The sequence below is a fragment of the Nicotiana sylvestris genome, chromosome 12 (assembly GCF_000393655.2).
Source record: "Nicotiana sylvestris chromosome 12, ASM39365v2, whole genome shotgun sequence".
NCBI lineage: Eukaryota > Viridiplantae > Streptophyta > Magnoliopsida > Solanales > Solanaceae > Nicotiana > Nicotiana sylvestris.
In genome coordinates this window covers 127,409,882-127,434,277 of record NC_091068.1, presented here as the reverse complement: position 1 = coordinate 127,434,277, position 24,396 = coordinate 127,409,882, and the positions used below count along the sequence as shown (strand labels likewise).

General features: G+C 36.7%; 2 protein-coding genes across 3 annotated transcripts; one reads left to right on the top strand and one right to left on the bottom strand.

Moving 5' to 3' along the window:
- The first annotated feature begins 2,946 nt into the window (after positions 1–2,946).
- LOC104242510 (S-adenosylmethionine synthase 2) lies at positions 2,947–5,469 on the top strand. Its single transcript, XM_009797578.2, has 2 exons — positions 2,947–3,122; positions 3,986–5,469. Exon 2 carries the CDS (start codon positions 3,992–3,994, stop codon positions 5,162–5,164), a length of 1,173 nt encoding a protein of 390 aa, XP_009795880.1. The 5' UTR covers positions 2,947–3,122; positions 3,986–3,991; the 3' UTR covers positions 5,165–5,469.
- A 2,214-nt stretch (positions 5,470–7,683) lies between these two features.
- Positions 7,684–24,101, bottom strand: LOC104242509 (uncharacterized). Of its 2 annotated transcripts, none has more exons than XM_009797576.2 (17): positions 23,830–24,101; positions 23,364–23,490; positions 21,431–21,476; positions 20,921–21,087; positions 20,681–20,798; positions 20,495–20,577; positions 19,005–19,064; positions 18,543–18,779; positions 13,093–13,189; positions 12,490–12,540; positions 12,241–12,321; positions 11,419–11,490; positions 10,530–10,592; positions 9,363–9,515; positions 8,499–8,556; positions 8,328–8,380; positions 7,684–8,241 (listed from the first exon to the last, which is right to left on the bottom strand). In XM_009797576.2, exons 2-17 carry the CDS (start codon positions 23,462–23,464, stop codon positions 8,164–8,166), a joined length of 1,518 nt encoding a protein of 505 aa, XP_009795878.1. In that variant the 5' UTR covers positions 23,465–23,490; positions 23,830–24,101; the 3' UTR covers positions 7,684–8,163. The 2 variants fall into 2 exon arrangements, with proteins under 2 accessions (XP_009795878.1, XP_070020966.1); XM_070164865.1 differs by having other exon boundaries at positions 18,543–18,722.
- Between the last annotated feature and the right edge of the window lie 295 nt (positions 24,102–24,396).

The following is a 24,396-nucleotide window of genomic DNA, read 5'->3' as shown; positions in this document are numbered from 1 at the left end:
TTCTAGTATTTGTTAGTTAATTAGATAAAAATAAACATTATAATCTTTATAAGTAGGAAATTATTTGGACTTGTATTTCTTAGCGATATTGAACAACTGTAGCTAAGCCTTAATTCTCGGTGGGATTCGACTCCGGACTCTTAGACCGGATTATATTTGCAGCGACCGCTTATCCTTTTTAGAACTCGAGTTGGGCGTGATCAAAACATTACGCATTCACGCAGGGTCGGGGGAAAAGTCACACCCTAAGGGGTGTGATGTAGGCAACCTACCCTGATGCTTCTGATGCAAGAATCAGTGGCCGATTCCACGACTCGAATCATGACCTATAGGCAGGGGCGGACCCAAGTGGTGAGAAGTGGGTTCAACTGAACCCGCTTCGTAAAAAAATAATACCGTGTATATGTATAAATTATGGCTAAAGCAAGGTAAATTTTATATAGAAATTATTTTTGAACCCGCTTATACAGCTTATACCACTTATGTTAGTTATGGACTTCTCCGACTGAACCCGCTTGCACAAAATCCTGGGTCCGCCACTGCCTATAGGTCACACTGAAATAACTATATTATTTGAGAAAAAATTATTAGATTCGACCAAACCTGCATATGCGCTTCTAGCTCCGCCCCTGCATTCAGTGTATGCCTTTTTTGTTTTTTTCTTTGTTTCCTTAAAGATCTTTCTTTCTTTCTTAATACTATGTTTATTTTCTTGTCACGTTTATATTCTCTTAATCACAAATTTCGCGAATTTTAATTGCTCCCAGTTTAGGTACTTGAACACTACATATCTTGTCTCCTCTCTCTTCCAATACTTTGTTCGCATTGAAAGATAACTTCAAAAATTGAGAAACAATTTCTTAACGAGCGTTGAACTTGCAATTTTAGCATCTATTTGATTTTTTTTCATGTAATTAAATATCGGTGTGAATCAATAGAATTCTTCTGACCAGAGCAAATCAATTGAATCGATTTAACGAAAATAATTTGACTTAGAAAAAACCACCTACCTCATATCCTCCTCTATAATATTATACATTTATCTAAATCACAAATCATCAAGTTAAAATAAATAGTCAACTACGTACCACATAGTTGGTGGAAAAAAAAAAACACCCACCACATAGTTTGCCAAAAAAGTGAAGTGACATCTAACAACCATTTCAAGGTGGGTTGAAAAGGTTAAAGTTATCTATCAATCAACGACTTTTTAACAAATATGTACAATTCTTGATGCACAATGTACAAGGTGTCAAAAGGAAAAGACAAAAACAAACCCATACTCTCACCAACTTCAACCAATTTTTTTCTTTAAAAAAAATCCTAAGAAGTAGAAGCAGCCAATGCACTGCGCACACCCAAAAATCAAAAACCAAATGTACTTTCATGATTGGTCACACAGTATAAAGAGGATCATCCTAAGGTAGGAAAGTTGGTGAGACAGACCGATGAAGAGTTTTGACAGCCTTCCCTCATTCCTCAACTATAATTTAACTAGAGAATTTGGCCGCGGTTGCGCAGTTATTTAATATCATTAAATTTAAATTTAAAATTAATTAATTATCAATTCAATCAAAATTGGAGAGATAATATTTATTTATTTGTATGCATAGAAGAAATAATTTTATATATTGATGAAGTTACTAATTAGAAATTGAGCTTAAAGGATTGCAGTTTTCATTATCAAAAATTTCTATAGAACGAAAAGAAATAAGGAGGTCTGTACATTTGTGTGGGGGTGAGGTGTGCGCATGTAGGTTTGATACATAATTCTCAGTTTAAATATAACTCAGATAGATGAATTTATATCTGCACTTGAGTTTTCCTTTTCCTCTAAATGGTAAAACTTCTAATAAACATGAAATGGAAAGTGGAAAAAACTAAAATAGAGAAAACCATTTAATTAATTTTTCCCCACATTATATTTTTTTTTTATAAATTTTTTCTTTTATTGATCTTCCTTTTCTTCTCTTTCCAATTCCCTAATCTCTCTAGTCTCTAGTATTTCTACTTTTCTTTTTCTCTATATTCCTATCTTATACTTCTTCTATTATTATTCTTTTCTTTCTTTCCTTTGCCTTTCTTTTTTTACGGTTACTCTTTGAATTTGCCTCATTAAATTTAGTATGCAAAAAACTTAAAAAAGCGAAGAAATTTTATCAAATTTGATTAATTTTCAGAGTTATTATGCATAATACACCTTAAACAAAAAGAAGTAAAAAATATAAAAATTATTGTTATTGTTGTTGTTGTCTAATTGGCGGAATAAGAGAAAACTGACAAAAAATGATGATAAAACAATTGTCATTTTAATTTTGGAGAAGTTCCACGGTATTTCTCTATAAATCAGATACAAAACGTATTCTTCACACGACAATCTCTTAGTAAAGCCCAATAAAGTATATGTAACTTCTGGACCATATTTTTTATCTACAAATAAAAATTTAAAAAATATGAGAAAATGCTTGTAACACCACAGGCACCATTGCAATGCCCCATGATCTAAACACACAAATTAATTCTATATGAGGAAATGTATATTTATTTGCGGCTCCCAGAAATAATAGTCGAAATATATATGTGTGTGTGCGCGCGCGCGCTCGCGTTATATACATATAATATACATTTTTTATACACCTTTGGTCAGTTTCGGGCCTTTCGGTCGACCGCTCAATTTTGTATTTTGTCCATTTTTATATTCCATATTTAGTAAATTACAATCGTGTAGGGGAGCTTTGGCGTAACTGACAAAATTATTGTCATGAGAGCAGGAGGTCACGGGTTCGAGCCGTAAAAATAACCTCTTGCAAAAATGTAGTCTAAGACTGCATACAATATACCTTGTGGTACGATCCGGGCTGCCCTTTTACAATCGTGAATCAGCTCCGAGGTCCCACTTGAGTTGGTAAGCCATGGGTTGGTTGGTAAAAACTCTTATTGGAAAGTGAGAAGAAATAGAGCGAGTCATTGGTGGCACGCCTCTTTTTTCTCCTACAATTCAGCTTCTATATATACTTCCCCTTAAACTTCACTACTCTGCCCATACACACAAATACGCATCTCTCTTTTCTCTCATTTCTTCTTCAATCTTTCCACAGATCTAAGAGTTTTTTCATTTTAAGGTCAGTATTTTTCAAATTTATTACGCTGAATTTACTATTTCATTCTTTATTTTTTGTTTCATTAGATTTAGATCTGGTATATATTCTGCATGCATCTATGACTTGTCATAGATTTCAGTTAAATCATCATTTCTTCTGTTGATGTTTTTGTTTGATTTATTGCAAAACGATGTTTTGTTTTCTTATTTTTGATGTTATATATATGTTACGTTATTTTCTGCTATCGCTCGACGTAGTACTTTTTTTTTTTCCGACGTAGTACTTAGATCCTGTTTATAAAGCAAAGAACTTTTGTTAATTTTCATGATATTGGACTTTTAGCTGCTAAAATTAACTGTAATTTGTCATATTACGTCACTCAGATCTCATTGCTAACTGCTAAACTGGTTCGTACAGTACATTGAGTTAGATCCTGTCACAAATATGACTTTTTGGCCAATGGATTTGGTTATTACGGTTCAAATGATTGAAAATAAAGAATTATTAATGAAATACTTTATATCATGTGCTTAAATTGAAATCACTCATTTTTTTCTTGGATGTGGGAACCTAGATCAAATAAAGAACCGGTCTTTGAAAAAAATTAAAGTAGTGAAAACGGCCCAAAAGACATGTTGTTGATCTGAACTTTATTATTCATCATTTTATTCCACATAGTGTTAGTTCTCTATATATTACCGGAGAGGATTCATATAGTCGAACCCAACTTGTTTGGGATTGAGGTATAGTGGTTGTTTAGATATGTCCCCTTAAGTTGATGGAATTCTCTGTTTTCACATGTTTATTAGCAGCTGGACTCATTTTCTTGTGAATATAGAACATTTTGGGATAGAAATGATGACATATTTTCTTGATCTTATCAGCTAGACATGGAGACTTTCTTGTTCACCTCAGAATCAGTTAACGAAGGGCATCCCGACAAGCTTTGCGACCAGGTCTCAGATGCCATTCTTGACGCTTGCCTAGAACAAGATCCAGAGAGCAAGGTTGCATGTGAAACCTGCACAAAGACAAACATGGTCATGGTCTTTGGAGAGATAACAACCAAGGCCAAGGTGGACTATGAAAAGATAGTACGCGACACTTGCAGAGGCATCGGGTTCACCTCAGCTGATGTTGGCCTTGATGCTGACCACTGCAAAGTCCTTGTCAACATTGAGCAGCAGAGCCCTGACATTGCCCAAGGAGTCCATGGTCATCTTACCAAGAAACCAGAAGAAATCGGAGCTGGTGACCAAGGTCACATGTTTGGCTATGCCACAGATGAAACTCCTGAACTAATGCCCCTTACTCATGTTTTGGCTACTCAGCTTGGTGCCAAGCTTACTGAAGTGAGGAAGAACAAGACTTGCCCATGGCTCAGACCGGATGGCAAGACACAAGTTACAGTTGAGTACAAGAATGACAATGGCGCCATGGTTCCTATTAGAGTTCACACCGTTCTCATCTCAACTCAACATGATGAAGGTGTCACAAATGAGCAGATTGCCCAGGACTTGAAAGAGCATGTGATAAAGCCCGTGATCCCAGCGAAGTACCTTGATGAGAACACCATCTTCCACCTCAACCCATCAGGTCGCTTTGTGATTGGTGGTCCACATGGAGATGCTGGACTCACTGGCAGGAAAATTATCATTGACACCTATGGAGGTTGGGGTGCTCATGGTGGAGGTGCCTTCTCAGGGAAAGATCCTACCAAGGTGGACAGAAGTGGTGCTTATATTGTGAGACAAGCAGCAAAGAGTGTGGTAGCAGCAGGACTTGCTCGCCGCTGCATTGTCCAGGTTTCTTATGCAATTGGTGTTGCAGAACCACTCTCCGTGTTTGTTGACACTTACAAAACCGGAACCATTCCAGACAAGGATATTCTGGCTCTGATCAAGGAGAACTTTGACTTCAGGCCTGGAATGATGGCAATTAACCTTGACTTACTCAGAGGAGGTAACTTCAGGTACCAGAAGACTGCTGCTTATGGTCACTTTGGCCGTGATGACCCTGATTTCACCTGGGAGACTGTCAAGGCCCTCAAGCCTAAAGCTTGAGAGAGTACCAACTTTCTTGTGCCTATTATTCTTGTTGCGGACCAATAAACAAGCTACATTGAGTATATTGATACCCTATTCTTACGGTTAAGGCCCTATTGAGTGGAGGGAGACCAAGGAAGTGTCTACATACTTTCGAGGATTCTAAGAGCTCCGATAGTTGATCCTGTTGATTTCTTTTCTTGTTTTTGCCGTACTTAATTTCAAAATGACCTCCGAAATTTATTTCTGATGTACCCGGACACAAACAACTTCTTTTGTCATTGTGTTCATTTATCTAATGAGAAATGCCGTATGTTGAACTATTGGTTCTGCCTTCTTTCTTTAAACGGGATATAATTTTTCTTTTTTTAAGTAGTATGTTAGCTTTACAAGATGTTCTAGCTTTACCCTTGATGCACAAACATCAAGGGTTGGTTATAATATGCAACAATGCTAAAAGCTGGTATTATTTTATTATTATCTTATTCTTCAATTCTATTACTCCCTCCGTTTTATATTAAATAGTTTTACTAAGCATGGAATTTAAGAAAAAAGAATAAGACTTTAGGAACTTGTGGTCTTAAAAGTTTAAGGGATAAAAAGTGTGTGAGACCATGACATTTGTGTGGTTATAAAAGCTTCTCGTTAAGGGTAATTGGGTAAAATGAAAGAGTTTAAAGTTGAATTATTTCCAAATTTAGAAATGTGTCATTTATTTTGGAACAGACTAAAAAGGAAAGTACCTCATTTAATATGAAATGGAGGGATTACTACTGTTGTTCTTACTATTTCTGCTGTCAATATTTTGTTTTCTTTAGTATTTTTATCATGGCATCTTTACTCCTGTTTTTTTCGAACATGTTTTTTTAAACATTCCTCTTGAGCAGAGGATCTATCTAAACTAGCCTCTCTAAGTTAAGGGTAAGGTTAGCGTACACTCTACTCTTTCTAGATCCCACTTGTGGGATCACACTGGGTATAAGGTCTTCTGAAACAGTCTCTTTAAATAGGGGTAAGGTTTGTGTACACTCTACTCTTCCCAGACTCTACTTGTGCAGTCACACTGGCTATGTTATTTTTATTGTTGCTAAAAGCTGGTAGATTACTTTTGAAAGTAACGAGGAAGTGAACTACCAATTCCAGCCATGTGATACTAGAAAAGTATGATCATACAGTAACTACTTCCCAATAACACTGAATTGTTTAACTGCAAGGGCTTGGAATACCTTCTAAGAGTACAACAGAAATCACGTAATTACATTAAACATCTCATGACAGACCCTCTCACTGAATTCAATAACTTAAAATCACGAGTCTCGTTAATTTATTTTTTACACAGCTGGAACAAATATATGATAATGAAGTAATAAACTCTTAAAGTTGCAATACCATAAATAAAACCAGTAAAATCAAAATGGTAAGATGATGTTATGAATCATCATCCTCGTTATTGTCTTATTAATTGCAAGTTCTAGATTGTAAACATTCTATCCTCTTTGGGTTCTTCACTTAAGAAGGCAAAAAACACTCATAAAAGGTCTACTAATTATTTGTATGTTAAAGTTGTACTATATAAAATAACATATTTCGAAGATACAAGATCTATTAGGCTCAATTTGATATTTTTCGGTTTTTATCTTAGAAGAAAAAGCAATCTTAATTATTTGGTGAAAGATCTCCCGTAAGACTCTGACAGCATTTATAGGTATCGTTTGTTCTCCAGTTATATGCATATGAAGAGTAATTTCGTAGCTGAATCTGTTTGGATGTCCTTTATGCTGTAACTGCCATGATTGTGATAAATGCAGGGCCAAACAATAAATTTGGATGTCAAAACTTGAATCTGCGTTAACTTAAGTTGGTAAATCTCTGCATTTCCGGAGCTCACACTTTGTTTTTTTAACAGGTTAAAGGCTATTTTCACAGTACATGAGGCCAAATTTGTAAAACTTTTTCAGTCTTTCTGGTTTCATCTTGTGCATTCTCTGGAATATGGTATGTGGATGTCAATGAAAGCAGACGTTACATAAGTGTTTTATGCCATTTGGGATTTTGATGGAGAGACATGACCAGTGAAGATTCATATAACCGAACTCAATTTATTTGGAACTAGAGCGTAGTTGTTGTTTATGTCAACTTTATACTATGCCATCTGAGTGTATGCTTTGGTAGAGGATAAATCCACTTCAAAAGTTCGAATTACACCACCAAAAGTTACAATCAATTTTTTTTTGGGTGTCAGTTATAGAAGACCAGAAAAGAGAACTAAGAAATAAATGATCGAATATAGACTGCTAGATTCATTCTTGTAATTGGCATCTGCGCCCACATTAGGACAATTGAAAGTAGAAATGTTGCAGCGAAATGGGCTTGCTTGAAGTGATATTTTTTATTTATTGCTAACAATAGGGATAAATTTAAACGGAAAGTAAATGTAAACTATTTTCAATAGTATGGAGGTAAATTTGGCCTTTTTCCCTTTTATGAATGAGTAAAGACCCTCAAGTCTTTCTTTCACAAGCAGGTAGCAATCTATGTCCAGAGACAACTCAAAATTTACCATCTTTTCATTTCAACCAAGATGCTGATAGGGCTATAAATCTCCACTCGATAAAACGTATATGTTGCCGTTAACAATACCAACAAAAAATCAAAATATAAGAACTATTGTGTCTGAATACAGCTGCAATTAAGATCTCAAAGGTTTCAATAAAAGCCTAAGGGGAAAATCTACTTATTCAACAAAAGAGAAGCCTGTATCTGCCGACCCTAATTCACTTCCTTAGATTCTTATCTAAGTTACTACTACTTACCAGAAAACAGATGTGCTTCTAACTGTGTTCTTGATATGGTGATTACTCCAACAGAGACAATAGAGTCACATTGTACTGAATATTGAAATGTCGCTCCTGCTTACTTTGCCATGTCCATCATTCTCCTCAATTGTACATGGAATTTAGAACCCTTTCCCTTTGGCGGTTGCATGTATCGCCTTCAGGAGTGTGGAGGTTCCATGGTCACTCAATTTGAGAGAATGCACCAGAGTGAAAATTCTGGCACAATGATTGAGAAGCTGCTTCTATTCTTGTCGGATCCTACAGTAACACACAAAATAATATTGAACTTGATACAGAAATATAATGCTTCAAAACCAAGTGACATCTCCAGTAAAAATTCTTACCTTCCCTTCAAATCTAACTATAAGAGGTCCTTTTCTTGATCCCCGATAACCTCCTACAAATCACAGGAAATAAGAATGATGTAATATGTTAAAGAAAAGGAAGGAAAAAAAGTGGGAATAAGTGATGGGCTATACAAGTCATTAATCTTGTAAATGATATGAAGAAATTACCAATGTTCATATCAGGATATTGAAGGCGAAGCTTCGACAGAGGTTGAGCAATTTCCACCTGCAACTCATGGAGGAAGTTGTAATTGATAATTTGCACAGACAATATGTTAGATACTAAAACAACTTAACAGGAGAGAATTTGATAAGATACATCATAAAAGCTCACTTAAAAGGAGGAAAACCAAAACTATGGAATCAATAAGATTGCACCTCAGAGTTCTAAAAGGTAACCTATGCGTTTTCCAAATCGAGGGAGTAAAATACTACACAGAATATTGTTGACTATGTGGCATAAGGATCAGAAGCTCGCTGTGATGATGACTATCTGGGTATAATCACTCTGATCTGATGCCCTTTTGGCTGCAAGAATACCTTCCAATGCTTCATTCACTTGATTTGTGAGTCATAATTGCTCTAATAAGGATTGTACTAGATTTCTCACTCCATTACAATTAAGCATATCTAGAACTAGGACACACGTGACAAGTGATGAAGATCCTTTTTGTCGGTAAGGACTTGAAACTTTTTCAGAAGAACATTAAAGAGCATAACTTGGTAAAACAAGGAGAAGAGTTCCTACAAAATGGTTCACCAGCAACTGGATAAGCTGTTATGCCGTCAAGTATAACTTTTACCTAATGAAAGAAACATAAAGCTCAACTAAGAGATGCATGTGAAGAATATGATATATCAATCAACTACTCGTCAATCTCAAACTCTTAGGTTTGACTTAAGGATACATATGATAAGGAAGAAACCTTGATTTCGGCAGTTATAGAGGACTGGAAAGATCACACATCAACGAGAAAAGGAATCAAATAAGGAAGCCAAAGACAATCTAAGAGAGGGTTCCATGGAACTCACATCGGAAAGAGTTGTTGCCAAGCTTTTTGAAACAAATGGTGCCATCAATACCAGGTCACCATTAGATTTTGCTGATTCAATCAGACAATCCCATTGCAAGTCCAACTCAGCAACATTTGTTGCAGTGAGGATGATCACGTTACCACATTTGATCTACAAAAGAGAACACACATGCCCAAAATAAAAGGTCAACCTTCAACTTCATAGGTATCTTAAACTCACACGTCAAGAGAAACTACATGAATATAATACTAAGACAGAGCTCCTTGTAATCAAAAGAATGAATATAAGAGAGAAAGGATATGATAGAGAAGGAAATGAGTCAAAAATAAAGCTGAGTTCACTATAAGTGATCTGTTACTTCTGAGTAATTATGTACACAGGCAACTTAGGAAAAATAGAATAACTTAATAGCACTATGTAAGAACGTTCAAAATGACTTTCACAGAGTACAGATCCATTCTTTCCACTTACTAAAATCATCAGAGCTCGACGCCACTGACTCTTTCTCCATTTCTTTTTATATAAAGTTATCTATTTTGAACTTCCCCTCTTGTGGGAATATACCGAGTTTGTTGTTGTTGTTGTTTGTTATCTATTTTGAACTTGAAAGGCCAACGAAACAGTAGCTATGCCAAGGATAATTTTTGGTAAAACAGAAATACTGCAAGAGTCATTAGAGGTATCAAGAATAAAAACTTAAATCAACCAAAGAGCAAAAGAAAGTATAAGAAGGGGAAAAATTTGCAAAGGGTGAAAATGAAGAAAATTTTCATCACGACAAACAAGATGCTAGAGTCCATTGCTTTGCTAATACGACTTCAGGCGATGCCCAATTCACAGTACTCAGTAGAGGATTGTTCCATTAATAGATACCTAACATATATGTTGATAAAAAAAAAGTATAGACAGAAAGAAAAGACCATTACAGCATACATACAAAAACCAACATCTAAAATAAATTTGCGTTTCCTTTATGGATACTTGGACCATGGTTTCAAACTGGACGTGAAGGTTTTTAATACACTATGACAAAAACTCAGGAAACATGGATTGCTTGAGAATAAAATCCAATAATGTTACACAGTCTACACATAAGGAGGGAATCAGATTAGAGAACAAAATAATCATAATAACCATAAAATCTTGGATAATGCCTCCACATACCAAAGGCACAGGCAGCTGTTCATGATGCAATAATTCTGTAATACCCTCAGGCAACTGTGCCATCTGCAATAGGACAGGAAATGATAATTTAATTCCAACAGGCAGAGAAGCTCTAATTGTTGGAATGTTAGAAATCATAAATATAATGACATTTGAAAAATATAAATAACATCTTCTCCCTGATACTTATATATTATTTTAGTGTCTGATTCATTGCACTATTTTCTACCTTTCCCAGTCAGATTATTTTGTACATCAGCTACACTATGGTGAATGATTCTGAATTAGAGATTATACAAAAAGATCTCTCGACAAGTGTTCTAGAACAACCTTGGCCAAATAATCAAGCCATATGTTTATCTTGTGCAGTATATATTATCGACTCAGTCCATGTGATTTCATTCCCCCAGCAGAAAAACAAGAAATGAATTTGCAAAGACTGATTCACCCTGTAGCACTAAGAGAACTAGTTTTCCTGTATTCTCCTTCTTCAGTTGGTATTAGACATTAAATGATACTTTTAAGTTGCTAGGTGCCTCCAATGTTTAACATTTTGTCTATAAAGACAATACGGAATAGGTTCAACATTTCAATAATCAACAAATGAAGATGCAGAAATGCAATTTCTGAAGTTCCAGGAAGAACAAGAACAGTTCTGGTATAGTGAACCCAAGGAGCTCTGTGTTTCCTTTTCAATCATCACTGAACCCACAATAAGGAGCTTTTCTGCCAAAATTTATATCAACAGGTAAAAACTCAAAATCGAATTTCCTTGGTCGCCACACTCTTTAATTACCATAGGTACTACAGAAACTATTCCACTCTTACATATATAAGTGTAATGAAAACTTCAGGCCCAGTGGAATTTAGGAATGAATATTGGTTTAACCTCGTTCTTGTCACCGGTGCATTTCTCAGCAATCAGGTGCCTTAGATGTTCTTCAAATTCTTCATCAGGAGCCTGCAAAATGAACTTATGAGAAGATTAGAGACACTGATACATTATTACAAACCGGAGTATCAAAATAACAGTTTTAAAAGAATGTCCTGCCAGCACCATGACTTGGAAAAGACTGTTGTATCTTTCAGATACGTTGGACATGACCCAGGGAGAGCACATTTCAAAAGAAGTTTGTGGATTTGTGGATATTTAATACATATTTCTATGTATTTTTTATATTTATAAACCAGAAAAGAAAATCCTATACAAAAAGGTAGTCAGATATCATACATTATTAAACATAATTATGGAATCAGACATCTAGGTAACTTTATCTTGGTAATGAGTTACAAGATTTCTACCATCCATCTCTTCGTCGTGCTTTTCTTTTCTTCCTCAATTTAATGATGGTAACTTGACCTTCCGTCCCAAAAGAATAGAAATAAAAGTAACAAATTGCAGCTTCAAATATGCCCTTTATTATATGCACAAATAGACACTAAAGCCCAAAGGTAAAAGAAAAACTTAAAACAAAACCGATGGTGCATCTGATGCACATTCCACTAAGCGCGCGACATGTGCCATGTCAGACAAAGACATGGAAAAATTTAAGTATAGCAGAGAAAATTTTATTTCTATTTCCGGTAATATCTTACTAGCAATAAAAATTTGTGAAGCTTGCTGAAAGGGATGATTAATTTGAAAGCTATTTTCACGCTAAGTCATGCAACACGAAATAGCAGAAGGATCCAGTAAATCGATATTACATACCAAGCGAACACCAAAAGCTTTTGCAACTCCTGCGACCGTGACATCCGAATGCAATGGACCCACCCCACCATATATAAATACCTGTAGAGAGATCAATTTCGGAATAGATATGTCAACACAGGGGGACAGAACTCTACCCTCTCTCGCGCGCTCACACATACAACAGACTGGTGCATATACATCAAACAAGCCCTCTAGAAGCAATGAAACAACTAAATAAATACATCCATGCGGAAGAAAAACATTTACCATGTCATTTGTGGACTTCCGCCTCTCAACTTCCTCGGCCACAGAATCTACCTAAATATGAAAAGAATGTTATCAGAACAAACTAGCATAAAGTTCCTCTTATAAATGCAAGGTCCATCAAAGATGTATCAAGGTGGAAGTTGCGCAGAAACTGACTTCAACTTAGTGGGACTTATAAAGATGAAGAAACATGATGCTGCTCCAGGAAAGTAACACGACAGACCTTTCTACCTAAAAGTTGGCTCGGCATGGTCGAGAGAATATTTCAATTGCTAGGAGATCATGAAGCTTGTTACAAAGATTCAAAGCTTTTCTTTATCAATTTGGGAGTCACTCTATAAAGTTTATAACTATTCTGCTTTGTAGTTGTTAGTTGATTTAAATGTGCATCAACTTTCAAGAATTTATTGCCTTTATTGTTTGGCTGCAAGCTGGAGTGCTGCAAAAGTTGAAGAACAGAATGCAGGGCAAAAGGAGAAAAAAAAAGGAAGAAAACAATCCAAAAAGAAAAAATGGAAAATTAATGTCAAGCTCATGCTTACCACATAAGTTGAAAAAGAAGCAAAAATTACACAAGTTGTTAAGTCATAACATATTACTCACGTCATTTCGAGTCACAGCAAGCAGCAATACCGCCCAACCAATGGAATGGAGCTTTCTACACAAAAAAGACCTCAACTTGTCCTCTACAGTGCCAAACCTGAGCTATCGAACCAAGATAAACATATCTGATAAGCAAGCAACTACAAATAGGCAAATAGCAGAATACCACAATAAGGGTCATAGCACATGTAAATATTTATTTGGTACCAATTTCTCTGCCAAAGATATACTATGTGCAAACTGAAAGATGTTGTTTTTGCTTTACATATCTACTTTGACAAATGGAATCAAAAGAATTGAGGAAGCCTCTCCATGTTCAGCTGGTCTCCTAATATACCTCAAAATTTGTTTAAATAACATGTCAACTAGACTCTATCACATGCCTGCCCTCACAGTGTAACTATCATCATAAACTACCAAAAATATTCCACACAAATAAAGGATGGGAAACATCCCAAATGAGTTTTGTGAAAATGAAAGGACACTGCTGTTTATACATCAAAATAACCTCCTTGATGCCTATTCAATTCTCGATTAAATGTGGTACCAGTCATCAAGTTAAATGTGGAAGGGCCGGGCTAGGAAGAAGGTGAATAGTAATTCCGTCACTATTCACCGGGCCATAACTCCGGCATCCGGCAAGGTAATATCACAAGATTGGTCTTAAAAGAACCCCCTTCTCTTAGAGAACAATCCCCAACTGGTTTCATCCTTAAATTCATAACCTATTTTTCTAGATCTTAATTTCTATTTTGCGATTTACTGTAGCAAGCAGAATTTTCCAGATTTTGTTGTTATTTTCAGTTCTTCACGTCAATGATATGGTGACGTTTTGAGCAGCCATGGATGCTGTCGTCTCTCCCCAGCCTTTGGCTGTGGGAGAGCCACCAATAAAACCCACATATGCTCAGCAAATCGCAACAAAAATAGACCCCATACATCGCACAACTCCAAAACTCAAACCAGTCCAGTTCATCCATGGAGAGCCAACTGTAATGTTTTCCTTAGAAGAACGACAACAGTTTGCTGTGGAGGAAGGCTTGCATCAATCAGTAGTGATGAAAGTATCTCCAGGAGCACCAGAACTCAATGAGCAACGAGATTTACTGCCCAAACACTTAGGTGTTAAAGGTCGATGTATCATCGGTTTACTCGCACCAAGACAATTACTGCTAAGGTTTGATCGTTATGATGATTATGTAAGTGCTTTAGCTCGCTCTGTTAATTATCTGCTGTATAAGGGTGTTCAGCTTCAATATCGTGTATTTCCATAGACGATTGGTTATAACCCAAAGGAGGAAACAACAAAAGCAGTGGTTTGGATATCGTTGCCGAATCTGTCACCAGATTTGTTTGCGATGCCTTCATTGTTGTCTATAGCATCTGCTGTAGGAAAACCAATTGCCATTGATAAGGCAACACAAACTAAGTCCAGACCTAGCACTGCTAGGGTGAAGGTGATCTTAGACTTGCTTGACAAACATTCTAATCGCGTAAGGTTGCAAAGTGTGGATACAATTTCTGGAAAAGTACTGGAGGTTTTTCAAGAAATCGTTTACGATAATTTACCACTGTATTGTAATTGTTGTAAGCATCAAGGCCATGATGAAACTACGTGTCGAAGACTTCAGAAAAAAAATCGTGATGAGGATGCTCAGATTGATGAAGAGCAGCCTCGTCAAGAACAAATTGGTGGTGCGAAATACAAGGGAGATTTGCGTCAGGTTTTGAATGAGAGGAGGGCCTTAAATGATGGTGATCGAACTGCTGGAGATCACATTAACCATACAGATGCTACAAAGGTGTCAAGAGCTCCTCAAAGGGCTCATGAACACGCTGAAAATTTGATCAAGACAGCACATGTAACAGCTGTATCTACAAGGCATATGGGGCGTAATCCTGTTTCTAGTGCAATTGTCCCAGTTGCTGAAGCCCTTGCTAGAGTTGCTCAGGACTTGAAGGCTGCAAAAAATACTGTGGTTGATCAAGCTTTACCTGGAACTTCTAAAGGTTCAGCGTTTGTACCTGGGATGATGAATGACAGTGCTTTAGCTGCAGCTGTTCGAACAATGTTTGCCAAGAATAATGCAGCAGTAACATTGATAGGACAAGTTGACAAAGCTGAAAGACGATCAGCTACTGTAGGTTCACAATTGGAGGCTAATGTTGCATTGAATGCAACTGGTAATCGTCCTACTGCTGGGGTTATTAAAACTACTACTGCACATGTTGATCTAACTGAAAAAACAGCTCAGTTAATAGATACTGCAGTGCAAGATGAGGAGTAGGAACTTGAAGATGTTGATGTTGTGAGAAGTGCAGATGCTACAGGTTTTAAGGCAGGTGCTGGGCTCTTTAATGAAGGGGTTATGACTTCTATTGCTGGGGTTATTGACAATTCAAATACAACACATGCTTCAGCTCCTATCGTGCCACTAGATGAGGTGTTAAAATTGGACAAGGGGCTGCCTAAACAATCCAAACATGTTCACGCCTCCACTATCTCTACAAGAATGCACCTAGTTACTGCTGGTGCAATGCAGGCCGATGTTGATCGAGGAAAAAATGTTTTGGCACATGGTCATCAAATTTCTGCGGGGCAAGATAAAATAGGTGTAGGGGCAGTAGGTACTACAAAGAGTAACAACTGGAAAGTGGTGAACAAATCACCTAGCAAGAAGCAAACTCCAACGCTTCAAAATCAGATTGTACCATCAAAGACTATTGGAGTTTCGAACTCTTTCGATGCTTTGGTGAATGAGGGTGAGCATGTTAATGAGGAACAACAGATGGGGTACGAGATACGACCAGATGCTGGAAAAACTAATTTTACAGGTAGTGAAAAGGAGCAGAAAAATGAAGCGAACAGTGTTCGCCTTGAGATCGCATCTGGTGGTAATCACAATGGTGAGACAAATCAAATTCATGCTGCAGATACGCCAACGCTACATATTTCCAATTCGGAGCTTGATAAAATGGTAAATGATGCCGTGGCAGCTATGATGATGAACACAACCCCAAAAATTTGCCAACTACAATATCCAGGTAGTAGCAAACAACAACTTGCCAAGAACACAGGTGGTCGACTAATTGTGTCGAAGGACATTGTTCCAGTTGATGCGCAAAAGGCCGAGGCAATCCAATTGTCTACAGCAACCACGAGGTCCAGTACTCCAAAGATGCATACTTCTAGTCCGGAAGTAGCCAAAATCATTAAAGAGACTCAGATGGATATGATGATGAATGCAAAGCCTCTGATCAGGCAACCATTGGTCGCTTTGAACACATCGGTGCAGGAGGTGCCTACTCAATCGCTAGCATCATTTGGTGAGCATGGTGGTGAATCTAGGCAGATGATGATTTCTACAGGAAATAACAATGAGGTTATCAGTGCAAATGTGAGGGCGATGGCAATTAAATCCAAGCTCTGGGATGACCAGCGTGAGTATGATGATGAAGAAGATTGTGGTGTTGATTTTGCTGGATACTCATCTGAAGAGGCAGATCATGAGGTTGATCAGGAGAGTGTAGATGAAGAACTTGATTCAATAACACTGCCTAAACCAGATGGTATACCAAACGCGAGCCACAAAAGCATGTTGAATCTCAATGCTCCAGCTTTCATTCCCAGGTACTCTCCACTTGCTGCTCTAAAAGTCAAGGATGCAGTAGCTGGAAACATAGTTCAAAATGCAGCCACACCTAGTAACCAGATTGATCCAGCTGGTCGAAAGTATGGGCAGCAGCAGCTGAATGCAAACACCTCAGGAGCTATAGTCACACTTCCAACTGGTGGACAGCAGCAGCAGGATACAACGCCACCAGCTATCACTTTGCAGGATGGAAAGTTGCTCGATGCATTGCAGCAGCAGAATGAAAACAATGCAGGAGCAGCAGTAACTTCTTCAACTGCTGGACAACAACAGTTATCTATAAGGGCACTTGTTATCACGATGGAGGACAGAAAGCTACTTGATGCAATGGTAAGTTCTAAGCCCCTAAATTCTCTAAATACAAATCAAGTTGGTAGCACTGGGCGTGGGGATTGGACCAGCAACCAGGTGAAAGGCACAAAACAAAGTCAAAACAAGGCAACTATGGTTAACAAACAAGATGGAAATGGTTTGATGGCACAAGAATTTTTACAAGACATGCCATATCCAGTATCTGTGGGTAGAGATATGTATGAGGAAGGAGAAGAAGATGCAGTTTTGAAAGAATGCCGCGCACATGCAGCAAGAAAAGGTGATTTATCACCTATGCATAGCGGAAAAAATAGGAAATCACATACAAGGAAAAATAGCTGGGACGACAAGGTTAGTGATTTTTTAAATATTAGGCGACCTCCAATGAGAGTTGCCAAACAAAAGCAGGTTGCCCCAACTACATCAACGAGGTCCAACCGTTCAAAAAAGAAATGATGATTTTTGAATACACTTTGAACACGGTTGAGGTAAACAACAAAGAATTACAAATTGAAGATTTTACAAGTTTGCAAAAGAAGGACATGAACCAAATTGGTACTTCATTCTATTATACCACTTTATTAGTATTCTCATTTGTAATATCATCACAGAGTATGTTATAAATTCTGTGATGATCATTGAATATTTGGTACTCTCCAGTTCTTATTTTTTACATGCGTGCTAGTAGGTGAGGCCTTTTCTCTGCCTCAATAGGATTAGTAGGGTAAGGTTTAGCCTGGTTTGAGTTTCCTTGGTACTATGCCTTTGGAAAAATATCCACACGGCTATGAGATTATATGCCCTCGTGAGACTTTGCCGGCAGCTACACCATGAATCCTCTACATGAGGCTGCCATCATAAGGCAATGTGAGGCGCAGAGGAGTGATTATATAGCCAAGGCATATGGGTAACAATACCGGTGCTATTGTCCCCCTTATTTGTACTGTTCCTAATTGTTGTATTTTTCTTTTCTTTCATTAATAAAAAATTAGTCCTAGGCGCTTGCCTAGCGGATTGCCAAAAAAAAAAAAAAAAATTCGATTGGAAGTTTAACCTAGAGAGGATTAATTGGTTTAAAATAGAGGATAACTCATTCTCAAAGATACATTATGAACACTAGATTACAGATAACTAGATGCATGTAGAAGTGATCCAATGCAGGACATCCCAAATGATTCAGTTGTATCTTAGAAAAGCACAAGTATAATTCGAGTTGAATATCCAACAAGAAGAGAATCAAAAAGTAGAATATATGCTCCCAACAGATTGACTTGAACTTCTAAAGAAGAAATACCGCCGAACAAAATTCAAGAAGAGTTGTATAAGGAACTTATCAGAAAATAGATAAAAGAGAACAGATGTACATGGGATAAGAGATTGGCTCAAAATGCACCATAACTCAGATATATTGACAAGAAGCCTCAGAAGAACATGACATCATATACAAGGAACATCAGATTTAAAGGTGTAGAAACAATAACTTACAAAATTTCATCCCCCACAGCTATGACTGAAGCAGTAAGCACACTATCGGAATTCAAATCCTTGAATTTCAGTCCATTGCTAATGGAAGATAATTGCTTCTTTGCCCTTCCAGCTCTTTCCAGCCTTCCATCAGGAAGTAAATAAGCTGGTTTAAACTTTTCTTCACTGTTGTTGCTGTCACTGATGCACAATAGTGCATTAGGAACAGTGTCATGAATGCTCCCTATTGAAGTATACCTATGAAATCAGTGACATAGAATGCTCAAATAAATGCAGATGCACCTCTATAAGTAAGATGGACTAGAAAAGAAAAAGTTATACTACCACTTCACATGAGCAAATATGCCATAGTTTTAGTATAAATCTCAAAAACAATGATAAAGGAAAGTGTTTCATCCTTTTCATGCAGCAGAATGAAGAACCAATATAAATTTTTTTGAAGCAACATAACAAAAAAGTTACCCCTGATCATAAAGGCTGCAGTACCGAACCTTGCATGCCAAAAGGAAGGCCCATACATCTCTGCCATATCAAACTTAAGAGGTTAGTCATTTTGTTTGTCAAAAATAAGAAAACAAGCACAGGAATAGACGACTGCTTTTCAAAAGAAAAATAGCTAGATGAACATCTTCCATGGAAAAGTCAAATAAAACTCTGCCAAAGGTAAAACAGGAGATGCTGCTAACTGAAATGGGTGAGCTATAAAAGAAAATGCCTACCCGTAGAACTACATGCAAAGAAATGAAATATCGCCTAAGAACTTGTTCTTTGTCTATGTCATAAGTCGGATTATATTGGCTCAGGTTTTTCCATTTATTGACTATTGGAAAGAAAAGGGTCTAAATAGAACGAAATGGATAGTGAAGATTCATATAGCTGACCACAACAAGCTTGGATTAAGGTGTTGTTTGTTATTGTTGTTGAGTCGTTCCATTAAAATTGTCCGTGTCCCTTCTTGGTGCTAGCAAAGAAGTGAAAACATAATTCTAAGTCCTACTTAAAACTCTAAGTAAAACTGTAAAGGGCCAAGACCTTATTTTATCAGTAAAAGACACTACAATCATAAAGCGTGATTAATACTCACCTAAATACAATAGCCAAAAAGACCATTGTCACTCGCCATGAGCAATAACAGATGCAATATTGATAATACATTCAAGCATATATGGCAGTGCACACATGAAATAATCTTTAACATAGTAAATCGTTTCTATTTTTGACTTGCAGACTTTAACCTTTTTGATTCCCTGGACCTCATATTAAACTTTATATTCAAACTAAATAAATGCCAATTTCAAAAGCTAATCCAAGTAGTTTGAAATCCATCCTCATCCTCCCAGCTATGATTCAGAGGACCTTCTATGTTGATGCATTTCATCAAAATAGCAGTTCTTTTATCCATAAATTTCTGATAAATACTAATTTTCGCATTTAGCACATAATCTTAATATAACTCAAGCACTTTAGCATGTTTTGCAATTCCTTTTCCTTTAGCAAGCTCCTCTTTCTTTCTCGTGATAACTGAGAAATCCCCTGTGAATTAGCTGGACCAAGCCCAATTGGCCCACACGTCCAAAACTCGCGGAAATATGGTCCTGCCCCGCTACACTGCTTCCAGTTAAATATCGCCTCCTTCTTAATGGCAGGGTTTGAACTTGTGATGTCTGCTCTGTCTACGCATCTCGTGATGCGTCCTTACCACTGAAATCAAGCCTAGGGAGCTATTATCCTTTAGCGAGTTCTTGTTGGATTAATTGGTTTAAAATCCAAGATGCAGATGCAACCTTCGTTTTAATTCCTCGAACAAGTAAGTCTTAATCTTGAAACTGAATATCAAAGCATTCAAAAGCCACTGCTCCAGCACTCTCCAACTTTAGAGGCAACTATACATACTTCCCAGTAATACGATAAGAAGAATTGATATACGGAGGGTTTATTAGGCAACTCCCAACCTGTATGACCAATCCAAAATTGGATTCACCCTCATGAAAGCTGGCCACCCAGGTGAACTAGGCGAGAATTGCTCCTGGCCTACCTGATAGGCATGTAACCATATGCATCAGTCAGCCATAGACCACATTTATCAAGATTTTGACAATCACCGAGTAGTTGAAAAAGTTTAATAGGTACTTCATTACCGCAGTAGGATCACCAATTCGGACACCAAGAAAAATAGCTCTAATTGGATTAGCCTTAAGCAGAGCCTCCAAACCTGATTTGAAGTCAAGGCGAATAATATCCATTTGCAAATTGTAACTGCTCAGAAAAGAAGGATCAGTTTAAATGATAATTAACATAGTGGTGTCATTATAGAGAATCAATCCTTATATGTTGTTCATATAGGAGGCACGAAAGACAAGTTATCATTTCTCACGTACGTGGCTGCAGCTTCATAGGTGAATGAATTGATTTCAGGGAAAGCAGACGCGCTCTCAAAATATATTGTCCGGATTGGAAATGTGTTTTCACCATCAACAACATCTTGTGAACAACTTTCTTCAGCTCTATGCAAAAAATAGCCTGCTCTCAGTAGGTGAAGCAAAACCTGAATTGCAAAATCAAACATCACATATTTTGTTAAACACAATACCAATAACTACTTGCCTCAAGCACAAACTAATTGGAATCAGTTATATGAATTCTCTATGCCCATTCCACTCCATTTGGACGCTTTGCATTTCACTATTCAATTATTTGTATTCGGAAATAATCTGCGATTATCTAGAACCAGAGATTCTCTAAATCTCTCACATATCCATACATTTTCGTACAGCATCTAACCAAACTTAAAAGACTTCTTTTGAACACCTAACCTAATATGCATATTCGGTTAAACAAGAAGGAAAAAGACTGAGAGTTTAGAGATGAGAAGCATGTAAGAAACTTACAGTAGAATCTTTCCCTCCATTGAAGCTCAATGCAACCTCTTGTATACTATTTAAGGGGTCGGGGTTACAAACAGAAGGGAAAAGGATGAGAAACACTAAACCGACTACATCATATAAGAAAGTGCTAGTGATAACTACCAAATCAACTACTGTTCTTAGCATGATATTCCTTCTGTCCCATTTTTTTTCCATGTTTTTTAATTAGTTTGTTCGAAAAAGAATGACGGCTTTCTATAGAGGAAAATTTTACCATTTCCAAAAGTTCAGATTAACAAATAATAATACAGCTACATATTATTGTATTCAATATTCTGAAGTATTATTTAGCATTTTACTGCCGTGGTAAATATAATAACTCATTGAAACTTTATTCTCTTAATCTCATGCAAAGTCAACCTGGTTGAACAAATTGAAACTAAAGGAGTCTAACATGTTAAAGACTTGAGGAACAAGATAGAAGTAGAATATTCACCTATTTATTGTTTGGACATCATGACATAGGGTTCTTAACTAAATAATGTGCTTTAAAATCATATGCACCACATACTTCACACTAAGGCATATACTGCTCTATCCGCAGAACATAAACTCACTGACTCTTCAGAAGTTCACTTGAGCACAATGCTACACTGAACCAATCAAGTCGTAAACAGACAACACTTCATCAAATACCATTAAATTAATGACAGAAATTAAAAAAAACATTTGAAACTTTGTCCCTAATGACAGTCAGTTGACTTTAATTTACTACTAACACAAACACTCATATTTTCGAGTTTCCAGGTGTAAACATTATTATCTTTCTTTTATGCTTAGACCATGTTTCTTTGTCTCATAAAACCTTACGAGTGAAGTTCAAATTTCCAACTACAACTTACTTAACAAGAACTATAGCATCACCGAAAAGCATGACAGTAAGCAACCAAGGCAGTATTGACCTATTTCGTACTGGTGACAGATTATAATTCTCAAACTTCTATCCTTCATTATAACATGCTGATAATTTTCCTTCTGCTCAGCAATCATTTATCAGATCATTTTGACTATAAAACTAATCTCCCAGTAAATACCTATATCCAACTAAATCTCTTTATACCCATCACTTGAACTAGATTGCTATCAAGTATGCATGCAACTCTGCTCGGATAGCAAATATTTAAAATGCTGCTCTTGAGAACAGCAACATTTCCTCCTATTAGTCAATCAGTAGCTAGGAGGAGGAACCAATCTTACTAAAAGCATTCCTAGAGAGCCCTCTGGTTTGTCTGCTTCAAGCTTTCGGCCGATGCAATTGTCCCAATTTACATGTTGAAATTGTAACTTAACAACGGGCCATTTTTAGGACCTTTAGTATAGAGAAAAATTTTTCATAATGAAATCATTTTCTAGTATTTGGAAAGTAGAAATTATTTTCCAAGAAAAATGTATTCCAACAAATATACCATAGTCTTACTTCATACTTACTTCTTTCAACCTACACCTGGATTTCATCTCTAACACTCAAAACATATGACCAAAACACAATCATCATATCCTACCCTCCGCCATGTACAATTATCACATGTCACCTAATTTTTACCCAACCGAACACTAGAAAATAACCTAGAAAACATTTCCTAATCTAAAATACAACCAACTTATGCGGTGTGATTCCACAAGTGGGGTCTGGGGAGGGTGGAGTATACACATACCTTACCCCTGTCTTGTGTAAGGCCTAGTCTAAAATATGAAAACATCTTCCACACAGCAAACGCACATATTGTTCTATATTCAAGTTTATTTACAAGTTAAGTATCATTATACTAATGCAACTATGGAAAATGTTGAATCAATTCAGTGAGACAAGTTGCTGACAAGATTGCATTTTGCAAATTCACATAGCATGAACAAGACCCCAAAGAGATACGAGGAAAAAAAGAAAAGAGAAGCTTACGAATACAGAGCGAACGCTCTTTTAATAACGGATATGGCATTACTATACTTTGTCTTCAATCTACTGTCCGCACATTCTCTAATTGCTTTATCAATCTCCATCTACTCTTCACAAAAACTGAACCTTTCTGCACAGAAGCAAAAAACATCCATATATCAATTTCTCTGAATTTTTACGACTAAACACGTATATCGATAAATTAAAAGAAAAAAACTTCTTACACAGCTATAGAGAAGAAAATGGATCCCTACAGAATTAAATATACAACTAATACTTCCTCTGCCCCAACGTATTGGAGCTAAATCAACTAAGATTAGTTCAAATTTTTCAGTAAATTCTATGTACTTGAAAACGACAGAAAAATTATGTACCAATATGGTAAAACATAAATATTTTAATTGTTACCAACAAATGAACTACTCCAAAGGAAACTGAAAAGATGAAATTTTTAAAAGTGAAAATTTACCTGGAGCTCAATCAGAAAGGTGAATGGCTATAAAAAAGCAAACAGAAGAAAATTTGCTTGGTAGAAACGAGGAAGATTTTGGTATGCACGGAATGGCTAAACAAAATAATACTATATTAAGCTTTTCGAAATGTGATTTTGCACTAGTGCAAGAAACTTCTTTTGAGTGTCAGTCAAAGTTAAACAGTAGCCGGCAAGAAAGGTGCGGATAACTGAATAAGATTCTACCCATCTGGAACTCGGGGTGGCATATGGGCCGGCCTCCGGTCCCGTGCCGAACAGGTCTGCCGGTCCCGGACTAAACGGTCTTTTTATAGGAACCGATTTGGGATCGGACCCACGAACTCATGGTCCCGAGCTATTGGGCCTGGCCCGCGGGCTAAGTGGTTCAAGTGGGCCCAACGGCTCAATATTGATTTTTTTTAAAAAAATAAATAGAAATTAGAGACAAAAAGATGTTAAAAAAATATTTAAGACAATGCCTTATAAATTTATTATAGAATTGTTACCTAAATTTTTTAATTCAAATTTAAAGACAAAAATATTGTAAAGAGATATTCAAAGCAA

Bases quoted from the DNA above. Each gene is read 5' to 3' on its own strand.
- LOC104242510 (XM_009797578.2), top strand. From the start codon at position 3,992: ATGGAGACTTTCTTGTTCACCTCAGAATCAGTTAACGAAGGGCATCCC.
- LOC104242509 (XM_009797576.2), bottom strand. From the start codon at position 23,464: ATGGAGATTGATAAAGCAATTAGAGAATGTGCGGACAGTAGATTGAAG. The intron at 11,491-12,240 runs GTATGTAATATC...TTCATTTTGCAG, and splicing joins AAGCTTTTGGTGTTCGCTTG to GCTCCTGATGAAGAATTTGA. The intron at 9,516-10,529 runs GTATGTGGAGGC...TCTCTTTTGTAG, and splicing joins AACAGCTGCCTGTGCCTTTG to ATCAAATGTGGTAACGTGAT.